The sequence below is a fragment of the Camelus bactrianus genome, chromosome 2 (genome assembly GCF_048773025.1).
Source record: "Camelus bactrianus isolate YW-2024 breed Bactrian camel chromosome 2, ASM4877302v1, whole genome shotgun sequence".
NCBI classification, from domain to species: Eukaryota; Metazoa; Chordata; class Mammalia; order Artiodactyla; family Camelidae; genus Camelus; species Camelus bactrianus.
In genome coordinates this window covers 89,980,242-90,004,915 of record NC_133540.1, presented here as the reverse complement: position 1 = coordinate 90,004,915, position 24,674 = coordinate 89,980,242, and the positions used below count along the sequence as shown (strand labels likewise).

General features: G+C 34.4%; 1 protein-coding gene across 1 annotated transcript in view; it reads left to right on the top strand.

Moving 5' to 3' along the window:
• ANTXR2 (ANTXR cell adhesion molecule 2) overlaps nt 1-21,046 on the top strand; it is a 134,129-nt gene extending 113,083 nt beyond the window's left edge. Inside the window, exon 17 of the mRNA XM_074346004.1 lies at nt 19,076-21,046. Coding sequence (XP_074202105.1) covers nt 19,076-19,114 — 39 coding nt within the window. The 3' untranslated portion in view covers nt 19,115-21,046. The remainder of the gene's footprint in view (nt 1-19,075) is intronic.
• Nucleotides 21,047-24,674: the final 3,628 nt, after the last annotated feature.

Sequence of the window (24,674 nt, the reverse complement as noted above, 5' to 3'; positions counted from 1 at the left end):
TGATTAGTAAAAATAAATGTCGAAGAGTCGCAGCTCATTTACACTATTTTCTGTTTTTATCTTGTACCTATTTTTAGTGGACTTGACTCTCTGGTTTTCATACCTGCAGCAAATTAGAAGCAGTACAGTTGACTTGGGCGGGGGCTGCGAAGGAGGGGTACATCATAGTTATGAGAGGTGAGGGTTGCAAGGAAGAGAATGAGAGAACTGACAGACACAAGACTGCAAAGAACAGCTTCACGTTCCCCAGAACGCCCTAAGGACACTGCTGGACTACATCCTGCTGTAATAATCAGTATTCACCATTACAAAACTTTGTCTTGGGTATGAGACTATGTGCAGCCAACTCCGTTTAGGAAGATAGAAATGTATGTTATTGAAAAGAGTTTCATCCTAAATGAGAAGTGTATAAAGTTTTAGGACTTAATGTCATTAATCCACACCATCCTTACACACTAGCTTGTATTGTGCAAGTATTAGAAATCAGAGGTCATTTCCTGTGGTCTCAAAAAGATTAGGTCTCACACAAATTCCCTTTGAAAATTTTATATTCCTTTTCATAATATTCTTCAGATTTAGTTTATAATGTATTTAATTTCTGAACTTCTACCAGATTTAAGTTTCATAAAGGTGAGCATTTTTCCCTATATTCCCATCCAGTAATATTTCATTATCTCTAACGGAATTTTAAAAGATCTATACGGATATCCAAGATGCAGAATTTTATTAATGCTTTAGTGGTGATGATTATGGGTGTTGGAAGTTGACTCTCCTGCGTCCAGATCCTGTGGCTGCTGTTTATTTACAGTGAACTTTTGAGTAAATAATTTACCTTTTCCAGGCATCAGTTTCCTGATCTGTAGATTTGGGGTATTAATACCTGCCACATAGAAGTGATGATTAAATAACCCCAGTGCTTATAAAGCCCTTGGAAAAGCACTTGATATATAAGGACTAAATTGTGTAATGGTTGGTCACAATTATCATTGCTGTTGTTGTCAGAAAATTATTGGTTATATTTATGTGGAATATAGTTGGTTATGGTTCAAATTATGTTTTTAAATATGATTGTACCTGGCTTCTCTGCTTTCTGTTTTATGTATATTTAGCCATGAAATCAGTTTGGAAAGGTCTTTGGAATCACAGTGGTATTACAGCGTTAGCACTAGGAGAAAGAAAAGCCACAGAGTCGGCTCCTGTCCTAGGCACCGGGTCCTGTCTCAGTTGGAGAGGCTAGTGGTGGCAGCAGTGTTAAGGACAGCTAATGAGAACTTTATTCTTTCCTCAACAACAGTTAGAATCTTTATGTTTTTGTCTTGGATGGCTGAGTCTGTGCGTCTGGTCCTATGTCCACCAGGCGGTAGGCAGTGGGGGAGAAGACCCCTTCTGGAGCCGACTGGAGTGACTGAGGGAACTGAACGGAGGCTGGGGGCAACCAGCAGAGCCATTGCCTCCCACTCTCAATTACCAGGATAATTGTTCCACTCTGAATTACTTATTCTCAACTCTTGCATATAGTCAAGACTTTGTTTGACTGTTAACATTCCATTGAGATTAGGATAGTAATATATCTCAACTAGAATTCTGAGTTAATTTTTGAAATATCAAATATTTTCTTGGCTATATATCCTGCAAAAATGCTTATTAAACGATACTTATTTTTACATGCCACCATTAGTTTTATTATATTAAAAGGAATTGACTGTCATGACAGATAATTAGGATAAATATACTTACATATAGAAAGAGAATCACATATTAGTAATTTGTAATAAAGTCTGATATATCTTTAAAAATAAATTAATATACATTTGATTTAAATGTACCTTTCCTAAGATTCCTAACTTGGTTCTTACTGGTATATGGGAACTTTTTTATTTTTTTATATCTTGAATTCATCTATCAGTGCAATCTATAAATTATGATAGTATTTCCGTTGATTTTTAAATTCCTGAAATAATAACTCTTTATAGTGGTAAAACATGTATAACATAAGATTTACAGTTTTAACCATTTTTAAGTGTACAATTCAGTAGCATGAAGTGCATTGACATTGTCATACAGCCATCACCCCTGTTCCTCTCCAGAACTTTTTCAAAACTCCATACTGAAATTCTGTACCCGTTAAACAATAACTTCCCCTTGTTCCCTCCCCCTATCCCCTGGTGAGCATTATTTATTTTTCTGTCTCTATGAGTTTGATTATTCTAAGTGCCACATAAAAGTGGAATCACATAATACTTGTCTTTTTTTTGGTCTGTCTTATTTCACTTAGCATAATGTTTTTAAGGTTCTAGCCTGTGTCAAATGTCATTCTTTTTAAGCCTGAGTAATAATCCACTGTATATGTGTGTGTGTGTGTGTGTGTGTGTGTGTGTTTGTGTGTGTGTGTGTGTGTGTGTGTGTGTATGTCACATTTATTTATCCATTCATCTGTGAATGGACATTTGGGTTGTTTCCACCTTTTGCCTATTTTGAATAGTGCTGCTGTCAACACAAGTTTACAAATACCTGTTTGAGTCAGTTCTTTTGGGCATATACTCAGAAGTGGGATTGCTGGATCATATGATAATTCTATCTTTCACTTTTTAAGGAACTACCATGCTATCTTCCATAGTGCACTTTTTATATATCCCTCAGTAATGCATGAAGATCCCAGTATCTCCACTTCTTTGCCAACACTTGCTATTTTCTGTTTGTTTGATGATATCTATCCTAAGAGGTGTGAAGTGGAATAAAGATAGGTTTTGGGTTTTTTTTAGCTTCTACTTTTCCACTTACTTTTCCCATTTGTAAATAGATAGTGTGTACTTCCAACTGAAGCATTTTGCTTAGCATAGGAATACAAAGGTAAGAGAGTTACCTAGTAAGTTATGGTAACCTTACAGCAGCTTTTCCATATAAGAAACATAGTTGCACTTCTTAGTTCATTTAAAAATATCTAAAGACATGTTATGTTTAGCTGTCTCCACATTTGATGAAATAGATATATTTTAAAAATAAAGTAGTTACTTTCACATGAAAGTTTTTCCAGATCTTTATGAATTCTCATTTTCCTTTCTAAGCTTAAAGTCAGATCTCTTTGTTTGCTTCAATATGACAACAGTCTCATTCCTCTTTGCAACTACATAGGCTAAAACAACCATCTGGATGGAAAGTTGACATGTGGCTTGTAAAATGAGAAGGTTAGAACGACAACCTTCTTCCATCAAGTTAGACACACTCCTATCTCATTGATAACATGGTTTGATCAACTTTTTTTTAGTAGACATGATTGGGATTGCTATGTTTTGGTAACTTAAATGTTCTGGTTTGCTAAATCCTCTCAAAAACATGCACAAGAAAATATGAATCAAATGGATTATCAATTCTTAAAAAATGGATTCAAACTGTCATTTTAAAATACTGGTTGATTTATTCAACACATATCAATCACTGTTAATTCAGCAGACCCTTGGCAATCTTGCAAGTTTTCCAAAGCCATCATTTTGAATCAATTTTAGGTCTATAGTTCTCCCAAAGTAAAGAACATAGGACATTGAAGAGACTGTTTCAGAACACACTGATTGGTGGTAAATAATTTGTAAGATCATTTTATTAGGCAAAATTTGTCTTTTTCCCATAAAAGGGAAATGCAACAAAAGAGAAATACTTTAAAAATTCCTCTTGTCTAGAGAACAGCTGAATGATGTTAACTTCTTCTTTGCCCAATACCAACTAGTTCATGGACACCACCTCTGTAATAATGCAGTTAGTGGATAGATGGATGTTATTACACTGATGGTACTGGCTGGTTGCTGCTAATTAATTCACTCACTGGCTGATTTGTAAAGGTGTTGTTTTTAATATTGCTCAATAATAAATGACCCCAACTCACACCAAGAGGACTCTCTTGATATAATCCTTTTAAAATGTAGGAGTGAATTTTGTAGAACCTGAATAACGAGATATTAGCTATGGAAATTTTAAGTCCTGAAAGTTAGTATGATTATAGCAAAGAGATTATATTTTTGTTAGTTCTGAGTCTCAATAACCTGCATGATTTGAAATTACTATAAAGTAGTATTTGTGCCTGGATTTCAGATTTGCTTTTTCTTATTCCCATATGCTCTATTTTAAACATATGTTAAGTTGTATATTTAAAGCTGGAAGTACCAAAAAACCCACATAAAAATATGTTTTCTTTATTATCAAAGGCTTCAATGCCATCATCTTTTTTTTTTTTTTTTTGGAAAAAAAAAGAAGAGTGAATATAATTTAAGTCTGTAAAATAGATTTTTAATAGCACCAAATAGAATGAACATCTGGCTTTCTTTTTGCAAGGTGCATTAATGTTGTCAGAAGAGACTGAATAAAAATGCTGATACGATTGTCCAGGTTTGGGGTTTGCTGGTACAAGAATATTTTATTCATTCAGTCTTCTCTAAGTTCCAAAGATAGATGTTGACTCTGATGAAAAAATACAATGATATATATTTAGAATGACCAATCTTTCACGTTTAAATCTCAAAATGCGCTGCTGCAGTTGGATTTTTCTCAGGGATGCCATTCAAACAATACATGACATTGTCATCTCACATAGCCTTTCTGTCTGTGATGATAGGGTGCCAGGTTAGAGTGTGACAGCTCGGCACGGCTTTTATTGTGGCGTTGTCCTGACGCAGGACTACCTGCACCTCTCTTTTGTTTCCGTCAAAGAGATATTTTCAAGTGTCAAGGTCTGGGAATTGAGTTTTCATTGTCATATTTTAACAGTCTGACAGAGACTGAATTTAAAGGAAGCAAGCTTTATGAACACCCGATTTTCTGCAAATGCGAAAGGCAGCGTCTTGCCTTTTCCTTTCACCTTCCTGACTCTGAAGAATGTTCTGTGTACCGGTCTTGCCTGGAATTAATAATTTTCTAATAATCTCTTACCAAAGGAAGAACAACTCCAATAATGCATTGTAGATTACGGACTTTCTTGTTCATCTTAAATAAGATGTAGTAATTGAAGTTGATTGTCAATTATAGTTTATTCTTTTCAAGAATATTTTTATTCTTTTTAAGTCCAAATCTTATTGATGAAGAGTTCAGTATTAACTAAATCTTAAACTTTCATTCACATTTGTCAGCAAATGCCATCAATTTTAAGAGTTTTTTTTTTTAAATATGTCTTTTGGGAAATCTGCATGAATTGTGCTGTATTGTTTTCAAATGACTAATTACTAATGATGTTAGTAATCAGGAAATACAGGATAATTCCTCCTGAAGCATAGCTTGGTCTCTAGAATTTTATCGACACACATGGAGGTAGTAAGTGGCATGCCACACATGATGTTGATTTCTTTGACAGAGAATTAAGAGGCATAAAGGAAAATAAACGCCCACAAAATCAGCTAATTAACTGGGCACTGATCTAACGTTTCATTGCTTCATGACATGTTTACGTGCGATTAGGTTACTCACAATGACCACTTCCTGCTTGTCAAACATGTGTTGCATTTAGATCTACGGATCATAACGGACTTAGCATACATACTGTTATCTCTGTCTTCTCTGTCGGTGGTTTCGGGCATGAAGCGGACCTCACTTCCTACCATCTGCTCTCTATTTAAAATTGACATCAAGTTCAGTTCCTCCCTGATGCCTACTTGCCTTCCAGCTCAGAACACTTCTGTCCTGCAGTTCAGCCATTTCCCTATCATGCCTAGCCCCTGGGCCGACACGTAGGAAACAAGACATCTAGGGCTGCTTCAATATCCACGTCACAAAATAATCCAGGAGGACTTTCGCCATGGAACAGTTGCCTCTATTGCAGACTTACGAGTCAGTTAAAAACTGAAGTGTAGTTTTATAGCTTTGAATTTGTATGTTTAGACAGGGGATCCATTGTCCTGTATTTTATAGCTTGCTAATCATGGTGCAGTTAGAGTGAACTACCTCAGTATTCATATGACTATTGATATCAATATCAATTATATGTTTCAGAGAGATATATTAGCTGCATAGATCAAATTTAATGTTTCAAACCCAGTAGTTGTAATTAATTCAGCAAATATTTTTAAGCACTTAAACTGTAGGATGAACACTGTCTTAGGTATTTGCAAAATGGTAGTTAAAAAAAAAATCATGAAGCTTACAGTCTAGGAAAGAAGGTAAGAGTTTTAACAAATACTTAGCTATTTTGTTTTAAAAAATTGGAAGAATTATACAGCTGAACAAACTTTGCCATCATCTAGAGTCTATATTTTTTGTAGTAGGAGAAGATATTAGGATAAAAATATTAATTGTGGTTTAGAAAATCATTTTGGCTTAGAATATCAGAATTTGTTTTTCTGAGCTAACTGAAAATTGACTCTATATCCACATCTATGTGTCTATATATCTTCCTGTCTGTTTATCTATATATCTATCACTATCTGTCTACCTATCCCTCCATCTATCCATAAATCATCTATTTGCACTAACACTCCACCCAATATTTGACTTGTAGATGGACCTAAATTCCAGTTTCTGGTTCTAGGATTTATGTTGAATAATTACATGTAGACAATCAAATGGAGATTTAATCAAAGCCAATCACTTTTAGTTATTTGACTCTTAAATGTATGTGTCTTCAGCATTTTTGAGTTCTATGCAGGAAGAAGCAAACTGTCCTTTGCAAACAGAGGTAACTTATTACATATGAGTAGGTAATTCGTTCTCTCAAACACTGTCACAATCATGTTTTTTACTTATTTGAATGTGTCTATATGCTTATCTGTGTATAAATGTTTAAACTTTGAGATTTTATTCTTTCCATTTGAGGGAAATTAATTGTGTCTCCAGATATGGTTTAATATTACCACAATTATTTTAAGAGTCAGTCTTGTTAGTTGATAATGTTATTTAGGGTAGGAATGCCTGTATTGGTCAAGGGACAAAATTCATGTTTAGTTTCTCTGCACGCTATGAGCAAAGAATTCTCATTAAGTGCCATTGTATACTCATTGATAAGTGAAGTGACACCTGGGTCACAGTGGCATCTATCTTTGCAATATAAATCCCCGTGGCTACATATGAAAGGCTTGTTCAGACTTGCATCTGCATATAAAAGCAGGGATAGTCTTCACGCTGTCAACAGCCTAATTTTAGTATCCACGATTTAAGGTGCTGCTTGAAGTTTTGTTCTCCTTGGTATAAATTTAGCAATAAATGTAATCATTTGGTTGCTGCTGTAGCAGTTTAAGATGTAGAAGTGTAATGTGAAGAATTTTAATCCACATTACTTATGTGTTATATAAAAGCATATATCATTTTATATCATACATCTAAATACTAGTCTATAATAAATATTCAAAATTAAATCCTGACTTTAGGGATTTGGATGCTTTATTAAATATAAATATGACTTCAGCAATTGTTTAAAATTGTTTTCCCAAATGTAATAAAAAAAAACCTAAAGCATAAATTTGTTGTCCAAAAATTGAATACATACATATGTCTTCTATTAGGACTGAATGCCTGGAATGAGTTCACTAAATACTTGCTGTACTGAAGGAAAACAGCATCATAGTAACTAATTTTCCAGCTAAAGCTTTAGGAAGATTTTTAATAAAAAATTTTAATTTACAATCTAGAAAGTAGCCTATAATTTCCCTTCAAAGTGAAACTTTAAAAACTGTACATTTCTTTAAAGTTTTTTAATTGGTATTATCCATCAAGTATTAATTTTTAAAACCTAAAGTGGTTTTTAAAATTTGTTTTTCTTTGAAAGATCCTGTTAAATGACTGTTCTTAGTCTCAGATTAGCTGGGAATTTAGCTGTCTGACAGATGACCCAAAGAGCTGTGGATACTTTTAAGTAGGGGCAGCTAATGAAAATTTGTATGAATCACGTATAGCCTGAATTCATCAACACATTCTTAGTTATTAAATTTCAACCTGGAACAACATACACTGTTTTAGAGTCCCAAAAGTGAGGATTTAACTCTTAAAACCTAAACATAGCTAGGGATAAATCATTGCATTCCTAGGATCATGTACATTAGCAAAATCTCCCAATAAATATTTTTCAGTGATAATGATGTATAAGCATTCAAGATTTCTCTTTAAATGTGCCAAAAGCAGTTTGATAAGATAAACAAATTATCTAAGTGCCTAATTTTCTAGGAAAAAATATATGAGTTGCATGTAAAATTTTTGCTCTATGATGTTAACAACTGAGGTTAAAGTTTTAAGTCTAGAAACACTCAGGTGAAAATTATCATTTTCATGCCACATTCTTCCACACTGAGTAAATTAATTTATTCTATTTTCCACCTGATTGAATAGTGGTGATATACTATACCTTTCATTTGGATTTGTCTAACATTTATCTAAATGCATCATTTAAATATGGACTGAGTTTTCATTTAGCCATTATTTGACATAATGGTTGGAGTTTGTGTACTTTATTCTGATATTGTCTGTTGAGTGTATGTGGGAGAGAGAGAGAATGTTAGTCTTAAGAACTTTGAAAAATAAATCACTTTATATCTTAGCTCAGTCTGCTTTGTAAAAGAGATGAGAAGGGATCCAGGTGTTAACTTTGTATAACTAGTAACTTGGCCCTTAAAAGAGAATTTATAACAGTTGCTGCCTCAAGGCTTCAGATGGTCTCTGCTTCCTCTCTGCCCTCATCTCTCACTTTCTTCATCGCTCAGCCTGTTCCTGCCATGCGATCTTACTTTTCTACAGATATGCCAAAGACATTTTCACCCCAGGGCCTTTGAATTTGTTATTTTCTCTACTAGAATTATTCTTCCCCATAGGAAGTTTCACTGACTTCCTTAGAATCTCTGCTCAAGTGCCACCTGAAAATCTCTATGATATTACAACTCCTCCAGCACTGGTCCCCAACACACATGCTCATATATACTGACATTCTGTACCCCCTTTCTGATTGAGAGTCACCCTTTTCTTTTGGCATAGATTATTCGCAAGTGGTGCTGTGCACTTTGTAATGCATCACATCAACTGTTCTGTTTGTGATGCCAAGATAGATCAGAGAAACCATGTTATAAAAGCCTGATTCATCATAGTGATTATTTTATATTTTTGACATGGCTTACATTAGTCTTTGATAAATTTCTTTAGTTTGGGCACAGTATGTCTCAGACACATCTTTTACTTTTTCTATTTCAAAACTGGAGTGAACCATTCAACTCCAAGGAGCCTTAGATGTTTTAGATAGATTATGGTATTTAGAGAACATATTTGGATACTAAGGGTGCTAATTGTTATTGGGTTTTCATTGCTTCTAAGCATTTTCAGCAGGTGGAGCTAGGAAACTCAACAGTTTTAAAAAATCATGAGTTAATGGTATAGTTTCAATTCTAATTTAGCATTAAAAGATGTTACTTAATATTTTTGAATATATACTTTGTACCTCTTTTCTCTTACATGAAAAATCTTGGCCTTACCAATATTAAAATACTTATTTGCTCTATCCTATTTTTTATATATATATATTTAGATATATATATCTGCAAATTAATAATGAAATGGGTATTAATAAAATTAAGGCTAATGAATGAAATAAACTTTTTGCTGGTCTGTTTATCCCTGGATTATATTCTGTTATTGCTATACAAGCAAAATACTGTGTTAAGTTACTTGAAATCATTTCTTATGTAAATTTGGTTATGTATCCAGTTTATTTGTTTCAGTTTATTTCCAGTTCTTGTGTCTACTATATTATTTCTATTTGTCCTACCCATTCTTTGTTCATCTGTTTCTTTCTTTTTTTTTTTTGTTTTTTGCCTTCTTTTGGATTAATATAATTTTTTTTGTAATCCATTCCATCTCCTTATTTTCTTTTAAAGCTGTATCTCTCTGCTGTTTTTCAGTGGTTGCTTTAGAGATAAAGCTTCTTTAACTTCTCACAATCTACAATCAAATAATAGTATACTAGTTAAAAATAATATATAAACACTACTGTGGCCTAATTTCCATTTCCCCCTCTATCTCTATGTGCTCCTATTGTCATATATGGTACTTCTAGAAAAGTTATGAATTCAATAATACGATATTATTAGTTTAGTGCTAAGTAATCAATAGTCATAAAGAAATTTTATTTATTTTATGTATTTAGATTCTGTGTTTGTGCATATGTTTACTCCTGTTTCTTTTTATTTCTTCCTGCAAACCTAGACTTCCATATAGTGTCTTTTCCTCCAGTTTCAAGAATTTCATTTAGCACTCGTGGTTGTTGAAGTCTGTTGCAGATAAATTATGTCAGGTTTTGCTTGTCTTTTTTTTTTTTTTTTAACATTAAAGGAATGATTCTTTTTTTTTTAACATTTTTTATTGATTTATAATCATTTTACAATGTTGTGTCAAATTCCAGTGTTCAGCACAATTTTTCAGTTATTCATGGACATATACACACTCATTGTCACATTTTTTTCTCTGTGAGTTATCATAATATTTTGTGTATATTTCCCTGTGCTATACGGTGTAGTCTATTCTACAATTTTGAAATCCCAGTCTATCCCTTCCCACCCTCCACCCCCCTGGTAACCACAAGTCTGTATTCTCTGTCTGTGAGTCTATTTCTGTCCTTTATTTACGCTTTGTTTTTGTTTGTTTGTTTTTGTTTTTGTTTTTTAGATTCCACATATGAGTGATCTCATATGGTATTTTTCTTTCTCTTTCTGGCTTACTTCACTTAGAATGACATTCTCCAGGAGCCTCCATGTTGCTGTAAATGGCATTATGTTGTCGGTTTTTATGGCTGAGTAGTATTCCATTGTATAAATATACCACTTCTTCTTTATCCAGTCACCTGTTGATGGTGTTTCCATGTGTTGGCTATTGTAAATAGTGCTGCTATGAACATTGGGGTGCAGGTGTCATCCTGAAGTAGATTTCCTTCTGGATACAAGCCCAGGAGTGGGATTCCTGGGTCATATGGTAAGTCTATTCCTAGTCTTTTGAGGAATCTCCACACTGTTTTCCATAGTGGCTGCACCAAACTGCATTCCCACCAGCAGTGTAGGAGGGTTCCCCTTTCTCCACAGCCTCTCCAGCATTTGTCATTTGTGGATTTTTGAATGACGGCCATTCTGACTGGTGTGAGGTGATACCTCATTGTAGTTTTGATTTGCATTTCTCTGATAATTAGTGATATTGAGCATTTTTTCATGTGCTTTTTGCTCATTTGTATGTCTTCCTTGGAGAATTGCTTGTTTAGGTCTTCTGCCCATTTTTGGATTGGGTTGTTTATTTTTTTCTTATTGAGTCGTATGAGCTGCTTATATATTCTGGAGATCAAGCCTTTGTCGGTTTCACTTGCAAAAATTTTCTCCCATTCCATAGGTTTTCTTCTTGTTTTATTTCTGGTTTCCTTCGCTGTGCAGAAGCTTGTAAGTTTCATTAGGTCCCATTTGTTTATTCTTGCTTTTATTTCTTCTAGGAGAAAATTTTTTAAATGTATGTCAGATAATGTTTTGCCTATGTTTTCCTCTAGGAGGTTTATTGTATCTTGTCTTATGTTTAAGTCTTTCATCCATTTTGAGTTGATTTTTGTATATGGTGTAAGGGAGTGTTCTAGCTTTTGCTTGTCTTAATATGTCTATTTTCCTTACATTCTTGAGTGGTATTTTCTCAGGATATGGAAATTTAGGTTGACTCTTTTCGTCCCCATACAGCATTTTTGAGAGTTCCACTGTCTTGTGTTTTACATTGTTTCTGATAAAAAGTTGGCTGTCATGCTTAGAGCTGTTTTCTCTGCATAGGATGTCTTGGGCTAAAGGATAATGAGGGACAAAGCAGGTATACTCTTATGATATTCTCTGGTTTTCATAAGTTTTATTATATGTTCTTGATAAGGTTTTCCATATGTTTATCCTGCTTAAAGGTCACAAATTTTCTTTGATTTGAAGGTTTATGCCTTTCATCAAGTCTAGGAAATTCTTAACCATTATTTTTTTTTTCAAATCTTTCTTCCCCTCTCTTTCTTCTTACTGGGACACCAATTACTCATGTGACGGACCATTAGATATATATTGTCCCACTGGTCTCAGATTCTCTTTAGTTATTTTTTTCTCTTTGTTTTTCAATTTGAGCAATTTCTATAATCCTACCTTCAGGTTCAGTGAGTTTTTCTTCTTGTATGTCCTGTCTATTTTTATATACATCAAAATGTTCTTTATATCTGATAGTACAATTTTTGTCTCTAGTTTTTCCATTTTGTTCTTAATGAGAGTTTCCATATTCCTGCTAAAATCCACCTTTCTCATTAGAACTTCTAATATTTTTATTGTAGTTACTTTAAAGCCCTTGTCTGTTAGCTGTAGATTTGCCTATATTAACTGTATTCCCATTGATTATGGTCATATTGTCCTGCTTCTTTGTGTGTACCATAATTTGTAATTTTATGCTGGACACTGTCATAAAAATAGAATAACCTGGATAATATTTACCTCTAGAAACATATATATACTTCCACTGTCATGTTGCTAATCTGTGGTTGAGCAGGGTCTTGGTTTGTTGCCATCTTAGTTATTTTTAGTTCACTGCTGGCTTCCAAAATTTTGAGGACAGGGTCAGGGGTTTCCCTTTAGCAGAGCTCTCTGTCTTTCCCTTTCGCTTTCCCTTTCCCTCCCTCTCTCTCACTCTAGCTCACCTGTGAGCTTCTGGGGTTGCAGTGGAGTTCTCTTTGCTCTCCAGCTGCCGAGACCATACGTCCTCTGTCTCCACCAGCTGCTACTTTCTGTACCTGGAGAGGCCTGTTCACGTATTGATTCTCTGCCTGCAGCCTTTGACTGGCCCTATTCCTCGCACTCTCAAAGGCCCCATGAGCCTCGGAGGGATCTTTCTCAGTTCTGCACTCAGGTTTCAGCAGGCTACTGCCATGTGTTTCCAAAAGGCTCTGGGCCCCTCAGGCCTATTTTTCTTATTCCTCTTCCCATTCCCCAAACTTTCAACCGTCAGTGGGCTGCTTCCTTTCCCTTAGGAAGGCCCTAGGTGTCTTTGAAAAGGGAATTATTTCAGCACTCTCCTGCTTTTCTCCCTAGCTTTCGGTTGACTACTGCTTTGCTTTTACAGACAATGTCATGTACTATGTGGGGATCTCTCTTTGCTTTCTTGCTATGTCTCCAACTTTTGGCAGGGTTCTGCCTTGCTCTTAGTGAACGCTATTTTAGCCATCATATCTTACTATTATGAGGTATGGGTTAAATGTTTCATTAACTGCAAACTGTGTGCCTGAATCTCAAGAAAAATAAAGATACATAGATATTTGCAAATTAAATGTTAACAGTATGTGTAGAGTCACTAGAATTTTGCAGATGCCATAACAGAATGAAGAGAAAAAATTTTGGAGATGAATTTATCAGGCAAACTCAGTACTTCCCTTCACGACATCAACTGAACATCCATGTGGTGTGTTGTCTCTGCTGTAAAATGGGACATTTATAGATTGAGCTTCCATTAGAAAAAAGTATATGAAACTTATATTTCAGCTCAAAATCATTCAGTTTTATTTAAAGTAGAAGATAACACAGCTTATTTTATTTATTATATATGTGTGTATATATATCTCTCTTTGTCTTTCTCTCTCGTTATGAGTGTATGTGTATGTATATATGTATGCTGTGTGTATATATATATTGCTGATAGTTGAATGTGGTCTTATTATATTATTAATATTAAATATGTAAGGACCAGTAACTTGCCCTTTTACTAAACAAAAAAATGAAGTAAACCTTTCAGGAAGTTCTGACCTTCAGAGAGAGAGAGAGAATAGTAGATGCCTACTCTTCACTCTGTACATCCAGTTGCTACAGGAAATCTTCACTCAAAAAGCCTATTGTGTTCTCAAGTCAGCATTTTTCCTGATATTTGTGATTTCCTGAACCTCTTGAATTGTCTTGTGTGTCTGTTCCTTTGTTTATCTGTGCTTTGAGTACAATTTAAAATTTGAATCACTTGTTTACTGTTGCACAAAGCAAGAAGGTTTAGTAAACTCTTGTTTGGAGTAGAGGTATAAATAACTCAGCTATCTGTGTTTGAAAAGTCTAAACTAAAGTGCAGTTGTATGCTTCAGCTTGTCAATGGATATTTATGAGGTGAGCGTAATGCTATAACGGTTATAGCAGTGAAATATACCCTGTGCAGATAGCTAGTAAAGGAGCTCACAGGTGTTAACGCCAGCAGAATTTTAATGCTCAAGAGATGGGAAATGTGGCATTTGCTCTGGTTAATGCTGCTCTTGCTGGTCACGGTGAAAATCAGTGGGTGAAATCAGTTTTCAAATATTGCAACAGAGTTGGAGTCTGTATACTTAACCAACGGCAAATATATTAGTTCCTACTGTTGTCTTATTTTTATGTCCTGGTTTAGTTAATTGCAGAACAGTAACAAAGCAGTGGACATTTTTATTCTGAGCATCAACTTTCCACTCCTACTTATTATGAGACCCAAGAGAAGGAATTGCCAATAATGAAACATCAGTGAACTTCTTACTCTAATAGATACTTGATGTTGCCTGAAAATCACTTAAGCAAAGTTGAAGTTGACAGATTCTAATTGTGAGTTTAGCTTTTGTTATGACCAGAGTTCTACTGGTGATTTATTTTGGGTACATCCTGTTTCTTCCTATACTGAGAGAAAGTGGGTAATGGAATAAAACTTCTGCACAGAGCTCTGCTGTAAGAGATGAATTGGGATATAAAAACATTTCTAGTTTATAAAGAATCGTATTATGCTTATTTTTCCTAGCAGTCAAAGAAAATGAATTTAAGCTTTTAGTCTTTAGAACTAGGGAATTTATTCCTACAGAAGAACTTTCAGGATTTTTTTTTTTTGGAATAACATAGTTTCAGCATGCTTGTGTGTATAAATTTCAAATTCATATTATCTATGTTAACTTAGTGAAGATTAAAATCAAAGGAATAATCATTTGACATCAGCTTTCTGCACAGTAGTTCAGTAAGTTCTACCAGAATAAGAAAAGGCAAGGAAGAAGAGAGTTAGACATGTTGGGATCTTTTGTATAAGGTAGATAGATGTTGAGGTTAATATATTTATTGGAGAATTTTAAAGGTTCTGATGAATATGGAGTCTTTATGATTAAGAAAATTAAGACAGAAACATATTAATTTACATTTACTTATCTCTAATCTACTTCTAAAAAAAATTGAGAAAACTATATATATAAAACTTCAGAATAAATTAAGAAATAATCATAGGCCAAAGTTAAGATATAGCTATACCAGAAAATGTACACTAAAGGTAGCAGTGCTTTTAGGGCATGATGTAAACCTGAGCTTTTTGAAAGTCAAGGCACAAAGAGAAAGGCTGAGTTATGTAATTGTCATTATTTAATAGGAGAAGTACGTGAGCTTACCAGAAGTGACAAGTTTTTTCCTAGCTAGCTCTGAACTCCAAGAATTACTCCCTTCATATCAGCATCCTCAACAGCAACTTCCCAAAATGCAGAATTCTCTCTATATGACCAAAATTTATGTGGGCTCAATATGAAGGGATAATACTGAAATGTCCTAGATTTGTTTAGGGAGGCATTTCTAAAGAGAGGTAAAGAAACCAAGCCCAGATATAATGATAGTTTACTGGCGACCAGACTTAACATAGGTATGAATAGCTTGAGTAATAGTTATCAAACTACGTTTTTAGTGTAAACAAAAACAAAATCTTATACTGAATTGCAATTTTAAAGGGTAGGTGAGAGTTCAGCTCCTTGGGTTGGATTAGGATTGAGAGGCTTGCAGTGGCCTCCTTGCTCCATTCTCGTGCAGCATTCCAGCCGTAGCGGCCCCTGACGCACCTCGTAGAACCCACAGGACTTCATGGACTGTGGTATAAAAAATGCACTGACCTACAGAAACTGATGGCTGGCATTTCACTTAGGACCTCACTCTCAAAGATAGTTTTGCCAACTGATCTGGGGAGAAAGGATTCCAGAATTTTTATTGATAAGTGCCTGAGGTATAAATACTCTATTGATGGAATGGAGATACATGTGTGTGTATATATATATATATACACACACCCGAGATACTATGTGTGTCTTTAGAAAGTCTGATGTTGTATGAAAATTAAAGAGGTCCCCTTATATTCTTATTTAAATATAATGGACTCCAGTGTACACAGGACTTGAGGCAGGCCATGTGTGCACACACACACACACAAACGTTTTTTAAAATAGACTGCTGATTGTGACCTGGACTAATGCTTGAAAAGGCATTTTATGAAAACTCTTAGAATGAAAATGCTGACTGTGAATTATCACACTTATTCATCATTGGCTTCTGCCACACCCATGCACTCTTGAGTAGAGCTGTGTTCACATGGGTTCACCAGGGTAGTAACTGTAAAAACCTAGAGATGAGTAAATGAGTTGACCTTTGGGAACACTGAATGCTGAAAAATTTTGGCATAGTTGGTAGTTGGTGGCGATTCCTAAGAGTGAGTAGTCAGCAGGTTCATGGGCTGACGTTTAAACATATAACTATATTTTGCTGATTGAATTTACTATTTGAAAACTACTTTTTCAAACCATCAAATATATGAATATACAGAAAAGGTATAAAATAGAATGTAAGAAATCATATGCAGTTCTACTACTCATAGCATGTTCGTGCAGTCTGTTCGTCTTGTCTTTTACTCTTTAGATATATATTGCATAATTATAGTTATGTCCATATACAAGTTGGCATTTCCCTATGTCTTATTATCATTTCCCTTCATCTTTAAATTTTTTTAATTTTTTCTATTTTAGTGGCTACATAATATTTAGTTACATAGGTGAATCATAATTTATTTAGTTATTCTCTGATTGTCAGACAGAAATAAATATAAGTTGACTGATTATATTTTTCATATTATAAAAAATCCCATGGTAAATATTTTGAAACTTTTGTCTAGATATTTTATTGGGCTGGATCCTCAACATGAAATGACTAAATTAAGGAATATAAGCTTTTAAAAACTATTATTACATGTGTTGCTTATTATACAGTTTTTGCCAGTTTATACTTTCACTAGTAATGCTTGAGAGTTCTTTTCTTGCTACAGGAGATCACTAGTTAGGTAGTTTGTTTGATGTAAGCTGCATATGATAGTACGCTTTAAAAGGTAGGCAGTTTTACTCTTTTTAAGCCATAATTTTTATTAGGCAAACAAAATATCATAACAAGATCATAATACAATGATGTCAATTATTAATATTTAAATGCCCTTCTAATATGCTACAGTTTAAGTTGGTCAACATGCCAATAGTAATCTTGTTTATAGTTAATTTGCCTAACTGATTGTTTAACATATTGAGAAGGTAAACTATAACCTCATCAGTCATTATCTGATTTATCACAGTTTTGAAATTAATGTACTTTAAATGTATTTGACTAGAATCTAAAGTCAGTAATTAAATTATATTTGTTCTGCCTAGCCTTAATTTTTTTTAATATTTAAGAAATTTTACTCCTAATCTATTATGTTATAAAAAAATCAATAAATGTAACAATTACTTCATTGCATCCAAGGAATTCTATATTCCCAAGGCAAAAGAATGGAATACATTCATAGTTCATTTTTAAACTAATGCAGTCCTAAGATACTAATTTATTTCAATTTTATATTGACTATATGTTGTTATTGTTGAAATTTATGACCTACTGACTTATATGGCGTGATACCAAATTCAAATTGGTTGTTATGATTGCCTAATTAAATAAATAATGTGAGTGTTTACCTAAAGCATCACAACAAAAATATATTTTGATTTTACCCATAATTCAGATTAGAGCATAATTTTAAGTCAAGAAAATTATTTTTAAAAATATTTAATTAAAAATTCAAAAATATAGAGAAAATGTTATTTCTTAATAGTAATAATTATTATTTATAACATAATATTACATGTTACATTATCCTTTAAATATTTATGCCACCTGAATCAAAGTTATTGAATTATTTTGTAAAATATAACATAAGCATAATATTACACATTTATTATAACTTTTGCTATCAGAAACCTTGTGTTCATCTATTTGTAGTATCTTACAATTTTAGTGGTTTATTTTATGGACTATATAGTCCTATTACCTGATAATGAGTATTAACCTCTATATAAAGTGTTAAAATTATGTCTCTATGTGTATTTCTGTATATTTAGGTTACATTGAATTGTTTCTTATTAAGCCATTCAATTAACTTTAAAAAAATTTTCAGAACTTGTATTATTTGTCATTAAAGTGAAATACTCTCAGAAAAATAATCACTATTACTAATATTTTCTTTTCTATACTATTAATTCATGAGTTTTATGCTCAAGCTATTTTATATTGTTTACTTGTTACTTAGATAACATACCTTTATTGTATAGACATTATAAACATGAGGATATAACAGACCTGTAAACCTTGTCATATCCCATTTCCTGCAAGTAACAATTGCTCTGCTTTTGCTATGTTCTGGCATAGACTGCTTGCCATGTTTATCAGTGGCAGCCCAAACGTTCTTGACCTTAAATATAATTAGCATTACATTGATGGGTTTTTTAAGATGGTACTGAATAGTAGTCGGAGGGCCACAAACACTTAGCCACAGCGTCTTGCAACCAGGGTGTGTTGCCTTGATTTTAGAATATTCTGGTAAGTGGTTGGTAGCAGCTAGCATGAAATAATGCCCTGGGATTAAGATGCCTAGTAGAATACTGAATAAAAGTGTCCTTTGGCCAGTAGTTTCTTTTTTTCTTGATTATTCCTTTTCTATCTTTTCCTCTTTAGATCTCTCTTCTATTTTCTCCATGTTCTCTCTTTTTCCACTGTTGTAGTGCTGTACTTTAAATAGTTCTGTTTTCCATAGTGTTTTTTTAACTCTAATTTTACCATACCTTTTTGTACATGAATGTTCTGTGGAAAAGATCTGAATGAACCATCATTCTTTGACCCAAGGAAAAAAATACTTAGAACTTCAAGTCTCATCTGAACATTGACCTTACCTCGGGTAATCATTTATTATATTCTAGTAGGAAAGTAAGTGTTCTTATGCTTTTTTATATATATAATTACATCAGTATTTCAATAAGGATTTGTTTCTTTCCTAGGGCCGGTGCATAAACTTCTCCCGAGTTCCGTCTCAGTAAAAGGAAACCAGGGAGACCGGGAGGTACGAAGATGTAAATCTTCACGATGCCAATTTCCAACCAAACGAAAAAAAAGTGCATTTCAGAAGTTTTTGGAAGAGCAGCTTTACTCCTGTCAGTCAGGAAATATTTTCTCTGCCTTTTGCTTTGCTTGCACCAAACATTTTCAAACGTTTGTTCTGCCATCTACCCGGCGTTGATGAAACCTAGGGGTAACTCATGATTCAGGACATTGAAAATAAAGAGGAACTGTAACCTACACGCTGCGGTTTACACAAGAAAGTCCGTTTGAATGTGTGGAGGAGGGAAAAGCAGTAACAAAAGCATGAAGATGATATCAGAATGGAGACCATAAAACAACTGGCCGTGGTGGATCTTTAATGGAGAAAAGAGTGTTTTACACGGAACCATGGCACTTGTGTTTTTACATAGCAAGGTTGTTAGCCACAGGCAGAGTATGAAATATCCCACCAGGCTAAGCAAATAAAGGCATCCACTGCCTGATAGCTGTGTCAGAGCACAGACTCCTTCCAGGTCCCCTATCACAGTGTGCCTACGGGAACCTTCTGACTGGAAAATCTCGTCATTCTAACACTGAAAAGTGCACACGCATGACAAAATGTAGACAGGATGCCTCAAGGTATTGGTAGCAAGCAAGATTTTGCCCTCTAGTTTTTGAAGACACCTTTCTTTCATTATACACTTGGGAAAAGAAGAAAATTAATAGAGCATTATTCCACAGGAAGACAGCCTTTAACCAGAGATCTTGAGTGGAGTTTAAGGGACTCGTGATTTGAGGACTTGTCAAATCATGGTCGATCGGCAGATTTACTCTCTTTCTATGTTTAGGGCTTAGTAGTGCATAAAGCATTAATATCTGTAAACACACCTACGAGTTTGTTTTGCTTTTAATTTAAAGGAAGCAGTAACCACAAAGCTTCCGCTCAGGGTTTTTTCTTCCTCCAGTCTCCAAGGGCTCTTCAGCGTCACAAGCCAGCAACTCTCTTTGCATGAAAATTTCAAAGTTTAATTAATATAATTAAAGGCAACAGCAAGCAGCAGCCTGTGAAGATTTTGCTCATCTTTTTTATGCCTTTTGACATTGAATGACCTATTACTGTATGCGCATTACTTGGATTTTGAGGGGCACTCTACCTTGGTTGTGATTCAGTAGAGGAAAGAAAAAAGACTTCTCATCAATTCATCAATTAAATTTTCAGGAGGGTCGACCACCACAAAGCATCGAAAATGTATGTATTATAATATTTTTTAGAAACACCACCATCGTGTCACGTCGACGATGCCAAATTATGTTAGCGTGAGCGGAAACACTGTGGGGGAGGAAGAAGGCAGCAGCTGAAGAAAAAAGCTCAAATGATCTAGTCACTTTCGATACTGTACTTCAGATGCGAAATGGATATTCGACTGGAAACCTGACAAAGCGCGCCTGTTTGATGTGAACTGGTATAGACAATGACCAGTGGCTGGGTCAGTGGGATGTCTCTCTGCGAGCACAAAGGCTTATCAAATGACACTAAAAATAAGTTCAACAACCATCACGTTGGAAGGGAGAAGGCGAACATTTCATGTTTGGCGGGCATGTGAGTGCACAAGTTGGAAACAGCGATTTGGAGCATCCCAGTATAATTACCTGCATTGTGCTCTTAAGGGAAATTTCAAAGGACAGGAGTGATTCTGATGGTTGGTGTCCAGATTTGTGGCACTGCTCCAAGAAGCTTTACACACACACACACACACACACATTTTTATAGATAGATAGACAGATAGATAGACAGACAGATAGATAGATAGATAGATAGGTATACATATATATCCTCTAGCTTGAATCTTTTGCTCAAGTTTATTTATGTCACTGGCTGGCTGGATCCAACGTCATGTGTCTGTGTATTCATAAATAAAATTTTACCTGTGCCTCTGCTACCGTTTTCTTTCAGCCTACATAAACTCAAGCCTCGTTTGGTTTGGTTGAATATATAATTGTCTTGCTTAGTTTCAGGGACAGAAATGTCCCTTATGTTCACATCTGATCCTGTTGGTAGTGATTATGCACATGTACAAGTGTGACTTGGGAGCCGGGTATGTATCCATTGAGTTCTTGCAGACCTTGGTTTTACACTGCATCTGGGGCCGGGCCTACTGCTGTTTTCTTAAGTTAGCACCTCATTTCTCATCACCACAAACCCCTACACGGTATTTAAGAGCATCAAGGATACTACAGAAGCTAAGGCTGTTTATTTGGCCGTTACTTTGAATCGGCCTAGTATCATATGGCATTGGTATGACACTTTTGTTTTGTTACATGAGCAATGTCAGTAGACCTCTGCCCTTAAATGGCAAAATAGATTTCCATAGATTGTAATGAAAATGGATTACCAGTTCTAACCCCACTATGAAGAGCTCTTAGTGAAGAGAGAGAGGTAATGGTCTTTATGTAGACTAAAAAAGTACCATTCATAAAGTTCAAAGACAGGTGGAATTTTATTGCTCTTCAAGATATGAACCAGATCTATGCTATGATTTTCTCTGATTATGCTAACTAACAAATAGAGAAGAATTTGCTTTAAAGAGTTCTCTTTTCTCATCAAAGGTCTAAACATCCACACCTTTCAAACAGGCAAAGAGAAGGGTAAAATAAAACCATTTCTATAAGTTTAATCATATTTTGTATTTTATAGAGAGAAACAGTCCCTGTTTAATTTTTTGGACATAATGTCAGTCAAGATCTACTTCCTCTGAATAAACAAGTTAAGTCTTTATCCATAATCCATTTGTGTCGCATAAGGTTGCAAAAACAATTAAGTGGGAAATGACTCCTAACTTATGTGTCTACTCTGCCTGGAAAGAAAGTTTTGAAGGCATCTATATATATTTCATAACAATGTCTGTTCTTTATGGATTTGATCCATAAATATTTATCTATCTGAAAACTTTGATACTTGGAATGTTTTCCTTAAAGCATTTGGTGCTCCAAGAAAAAACATTTGGTGCTAAGAGTTGCAGCACTGATGCCTTTCCCCAAGTTAATTCTATTTTAAATTTTTGTATTTCCTTCCCAATGAGATGCAGAGTAAAATTTGAGGCCTTCCATTAAGTAGGGAGCAGCATCTGTCATCTATGGATTATTACTATTTTGGCAGAAGTACGTAAGGTTTAAACCTCCTATATTTTAAATTGTTAGGGAAGAAATTGCTTCTGTTTTTCCTGAATTTTACTCTAAATCATAAATTATTCAATATTTGTTTTTCTAATAAATCCTTACTGAATACAAGATCTGGGTATCTCCGTGAACTTAACTTTATTATCTAAATAGCACTGACCATTATTTACTGCTCAGAGGCAATTTATTAGTTTATTTTTTTATAAATCAAAACAGTTTATATTACGGCCAAGAAGGTGTCTAATATATTTTTTGATTGATCAGCTTATATACCTTACTTTTTGATTTTAAGAAGGCAAAATATAACCAGGTCACATTTACAAATATTGTAAACATTGTAACTTCCTCCTTCATCATGAAACCTTGTGGTTAACTTTTGCTAGATTTTGTACAGCATCACATTACTGTAGGAAGTTTATTAGTGTTTTATTGCTACTGGAAAATTTTGGTGGGTGTATGTGCACAGGAGGCACATATATACATTCTTTATCTTAACAGGAAAGAAAATATATACTCCTAGAATAACTGGAACATCTGTTGTATGTTTTAAGGAAAGAAACAGGCTGGTAAGGCTGGAGAATGTTGTCTGTCTGCAGGTATGAAGTGGGTGCAGCCATGTATTGTAGTCTCAGAGTTAGATTACTAGTTCTCTGAGTGAATCTCTATGGCTTATTTCTGAGAACACTTTAATTTTGGTATATTTCTACCCTCACTAGGGTCTAATTCAGTCAATTTGACAAAAGAAAGAAAAATTTCTCTCATAATGAAGCAAGCCCTGTGCTAGTTTTTTTTAACACTTTATTTTTGTGCTCTTCTGCCAAAAGAAATGCTGATAAGCAAGTACACAGTATAACATGAAAATTTATATTAAAATGTGCTTGTTCAGATTGCTTTGCAAGAGCTATATTAAGGGGTGTGTGTGTGTGTGTGTGTGAAAGAGAGACAGACACAGAGAGATGGAGGTTGACTCAGAGTAAGGCACTTCAAATTGTCTTAGTTTAAGAATCTGATGGTAGAGAGCCTCGACCTTAGACATAGCCACAACCAGCTTGCTGAAATTGAACAGATCAGCTCCTCAACCATAGACTGGAGATGGGTGGGCTGGAGGTATCTCAAGTTCCTTCCAGCTCTGACAACATTTTTGTGAATATAGTCATATTGGAGGCTTTGGTATTTATGCATCTTATATATTTAATGACTGGCTTTATTCGTAGAGCATGGTAATATTAGCTCTGTAAACCGCCTTTTAGTTACAAGAAAGACATTGAACCATAGTATATAATTTGATAATTAGCCATGATAGAGTAATTTCTCAGTTAATTTCTTATAACTATAATTTGTCGAAGAGGCAACTGATAATAAAGTTTATATCTAATGAAACCTCTCAAAAGATGAGTAAAATACTGGAAAGTTTATCCATGTATTTCACTCAGACTTTACAGTCTTAGTAAGTGTCTCAAAGGCATATATAAAGATATACAGAAATTGTTACGAGCTGTTTATGCCACCAGTTTTAGTGAGTGAGGTACTTTGTACCCTACAGACAGTTAAATCGTTGAACTCTTCTCTTCTAAGTCAAAATTGGGGGCTGGGGGAACTTAATTGACAATAACTATGCGTATGTTTCCCATAGCAAGTATTCATTGGAAAACATTTTATTGAGTAATTTGAACACAGTTTAGGATAGGTACTGTGTTAGAATTGCTGACTTTTCCAAAGTCACCATTGTCATATTGTAAAAGATAACTATGAAAGTGAGAGTTTAAAAAATATAGACCCTTGACATTGTCTTCTAATTACTGTAAAGTTATTTGTACCTTGGGTGAATTATATTTTCAAGATTATAAGTGTCAATGGATAACCCAAAATAAGTTGTAAAAATTATTAAAATGTGCATTTTAGATTTGGTTAAAGACACTGAGTTAATTTTCTAGAATGTAGACTAACCAAAAAATAAATGCGTTGCCTTTGTGAGCTAAAAGGCACGGTGATTTTAAACAATTTAGTTGCTAAAAGAAAGGAACTGAGAGCTTTCAAAGTCACAGGAAAAGGAAATTGTTACATCATATGCTAAATTAGAAGGAATTCTAAACCTCTAGGCATGCTTTTGAACTTTTGTACTCCACCATCTGATTTGCCCAAGTAACTAGGGGAAGAAAAACTCACATTATGAAATAAGATTACTAGTTCTAGCAGATGACACCTGTAAATAGAATTTTTACTGGGTGAAATGCTGATGTAAAATGAGATGATTATCATTATCACACTAAGTTTTCTTCTGAGTTCTTTTTTAACATGCTCTAATTCTAAAAGCCTCTCTTAATTAAACAGAGCAATGACAGACCTTCATCTTCTTTAAATACTTTGTGTGAGGCTGTCACA